This window comes from Salvelinus sp. IW2-2015, linkage group LG4q.2 (assembly GCF_002910315.2).
Source record: "Salvelinus sp. IW2-2015 linkage group LG4q.2, ASM291031v2, whole genome shotgun sequence".
In the NCBI taxonomy this organism is placed as follows: domain Eukaryota; kingdom Metazoa; phylum Chordata; class Actinopteri; order Salmoniformes; family Salmonidae; genus Salvelinus; species Salvelinus sp. IW2-2015.
Genome location: NC_036843.1, coordinates 25,580,383 through 25,583,804, shown reverse-complemented (window position 1 = coordinate 25,583,804; position 3,422 = coordinate 25,580,383). Strand labels below are relative to the sequence as shown.

Below are 3,422 nucleotides of genomic sequence, written 5' to 3'. Positions count from 1 at the left end.
TGACGGTGCGTGGTCCAATGGTGTTTATCTTATGTACTATTGTTTGTACAGATGAACGTGGTACCTTAAGGCATTTGAAATTTTCCAGGATGAACCAGACTTGTGGCGGTCTACAAGTCTTGGCTTGATTTTTTTGATTTTCCCATGATGTCAGCCAAGAGGGATGGAGTTATTGATGTGAAATTGGCCTTGAAGTAAGGAGGTATCAAGCCTGACCAGATTGACTCACAAATGATGTCAAATTGCCTATCAGAAGCTCTCACTTAGAGGTCATATTTTCTGATTTTGGAAGTTCAAAGACGCTGTTTCTATAACACTGATTAGGCTATCGATGAACGTAGTGGGTATTGGATAAAACGTGACAATGCACCCACTGGAAATGTGATCAGTGAATAATTGTCTGTAAACAATTTGTTAGAACGAACAAACTGAGTCTTTATTGTGCGATGGTACCACAAAGTAGATGTCCTAGCCCACACCAACACCTTGGCTCAGGTATTATATATGGTTGGGTTAACAAGTAATGCTCGCAAGGGAGTGGATAAGCAAAACTCAGTTCTGTTTTAATTATGTTAGCCAACTTAAGGTGTATGTGGTAAACATACTCGTGACACTCAACTGTATGTACACCGGTTAATCAGCTGGTGGTTTTTAGAGAGTGAGTAAAACTGACACTACAAAAATGCATAGTACATTTCGGTTTAAGGACAAAGTACAGTGTTGTGTGTTGTGTATAGGGTTAATTTGCCTCACCACAAAGCAGCTAAGGGTGTTTGGTTATACTCATTGACATACAGACAGCTACTGGTGGTTATGTTTGGGTTAGATTGGTCACACCTGCCCACTTGACATAGCACACTGGGTTTATTGAGGGTAGCCACGGACAAAGCTGAGGGGTGTTTGGTTATACCTATTGACATACAGACAGCTGAGGGGTGTTTGGTTATACTACATTTGACATACAGACAGCTGGAGGGGTGTTTTGGGTTAACTCTGTCATTTGACATACTAATTAAAGAGCTGAGGGGGTAGTTTTGGTGCCTACTACTCATCATTTACATCACCATGGACGGTTGCTGAAGGGGTGATTTGGGTAGATAGTGAATGCTCTTGACATACACCGCAGGCTGAGACAGGGGTCTTGGTGTATATACTTGAATGTGACCTAGCATAAGTGACGGCTCGAGACGGTGTTTTGGGATTATACTTCATTTACATAGACAGTGAGGGGGTGTTTGGTTATACACACGACAGACAGACAGCTGAGGGGTGTTTGGTCATACTCCGTGAACACAGACACAGCCTCCGAGTCAAGACCTGTTAGTTGATGTCACAGAGCCTGGCCTGGCAGCTGAGAAACACTGTTATTGAGGTATGCATCAGCACTGGGTTATTGAGGGTAACAGCCCACAGCACTGGGTTATTGAGGGTAATGCCACCACACTGTGTATTGAGGGTAATGCATACCACACTGTTTATTGAGGGTAAGCCACCACACTGGGTTATTGAGGGTAACGCCCACCAACTGTTATTGAGGGTAATGCCCCCACACTGTTATTGAGGGTAAGCCACCACACTGGGTTATTGAGGTAATGCCAACCACACTGGGTTATTGAGGGTAATGCCCACCAACTGTTATTGGGAGGGTAACGCCACCACACTGGGTTATTGAGGGTAATGCCCCACAACTGTTATTGAGGGTACATGCCCACCACACTGTTATTGAGGGTATGCCGCACCACACTGGTTATTGAGGGTAAAGCCCACCACACTGTTATTGAGGGTAATGCCCACCACACTGTTATTGAGGGTAATGCCCACCACACTGTTATTTAGGGTAATGCCCACCACACTGTTATTGAGGGTAATGCCCACCACACTGGGTTATTGAGGGTAACGCCCACCACACTGGGTTATTGAGGGTAACGCCCACCACACTGTTATTAAGGGTAACGCCCACCACACTGTTATTGAGGGTAAAGCATACAGCAGTGTTTTTCTCTCTCAACCTCACAGACAGGACTCCTGAAGACCATACAGCAGTGTTTTTCTCTCTCAACCTCACAGACAGGACTCCTGAAGACCATACAGCCAACAGATACCTTGGTGCCACTGTAGTAGTCGTCCACGGTGGTCGCATTCATGAACGTCTGCTGGAGGTGCACACTGGTGTCGATCCCCCCGGGGAGGACCAGTTTCCCAGAAGCGTCAATCACCTTGGCCCCTCCCGGGATCATCAGCCCCTCCCCCACCTGCATGATGATGCCGTTCTCAATGTAGACGTCTGCCTCCTGCGTCACGTCATCGTTCACCACCTGGTGGGAAAAATATGCATGAATCAGGTGCTGGACAGAAAAAAATGAATAAATGAAACCGGTAATATCCACAACTCTGCAATAGTCTCCAGTGATATATTTTAGATTAACAGACAATGCTTCAATCCCACTGGGATCTTCACCACCACCATCAATAACCACAACACAACACACCCACCTTGCCACCCTTGATCAGGATCCTGGTTGTCGCTGAACTGGAAGACATGATGGCTCTGGAAGAGAGAAGTGAAGGGTTAGCACTTCTCTCACTTGTGGTGCAGGGAGTTAGTCCCAAAACAAGCATTGTAGAAAAAAGTTGATTTTACCTCTGYATATTTTCTCTGAAAGAGAGACACGCAGATGAGAAATCACTTTTCACTCTCATGGAGAATGGTATTAGTTTCCTGCCCAGCAATACCACAACCCTTCAACTACAACTTGGTATATACAAGCTGTGGTACTACTGACAGTCATTGGCATTACATTCAGATGAGGAGGGAGGGACCCATTGAAGAACACAAATGAATCGCTGTGTTCTAAAACAAGTTATAACACAATAAATAGTGTGTTCTCAGCTTGGCCAGGCCAGGCTGCTGTGACATCAACTAACAGGCTTGACTCGGAGGCTGTGTCTGTCACGGAGTATGACCAAACACCCCTCAGCTGTCTGTCTGTCGCTGTGTATAACCAAACACCCCTCAGCTGTCTATGTCAATGAGTATAACCAAACACCCCTCAGCTGTCTGTATGTCAATGAGTATAACCAAACACCCCTCAGCTGTCTGTATGTCAATGAGTATAAAACTCCCAAGGAGAACCAGACTTGTGGCGGTCTACCAAGTCTTGGCTGATTTCTTTTGATTTCCCATGATGTCAAGCAAAGAGGCACTGAGTTTGAAGGTAGGCCTTGAAATACAGGTAAACCTCCAATTGACTCAAATGATGTCAATTAGCCTATCAGAAGCTTCTAAAGCCACGACATCATTTTCTGGAATTTTCCAAGCTGTTTAAGCACAGTCAACGTAGTGTATGTAACGTCTGACCCCAGCGTTAGCGTACGATGTGAAGAGAGGTGTGCAGGGGACTAAGACAGTCTCGCATGCGCTT

At 45.5% G+C, this 3,422-nt stretch overlaps 1 protein-coding gene across 1 annotated transcript in view; it reads right to left on the bottom strand.

The window, feature by feature from the left end:
• LOC111963505 (dihydropyrimidinase-related protein 5) overlaps positions 1–2,544 on the bottom strand; it is a 20,245-nt gene extending 17,701 nt beyond the window's left edge. Inside the window, 2 exon segments of the mRNA XM_024147064.2 lie at positions 2,103–2,315; positions 2,494–2,544. Coding sequence (XP_024002832.1) covers positions 2,103–2,315; positions 2,494–2,541 — 261 coding nt within the window. The 5' untranslated portion in view covers positions 2,542–2,544.
• Between the last annotated feature and the right edge of the window lie 878 nt (positions 2,545–3,422).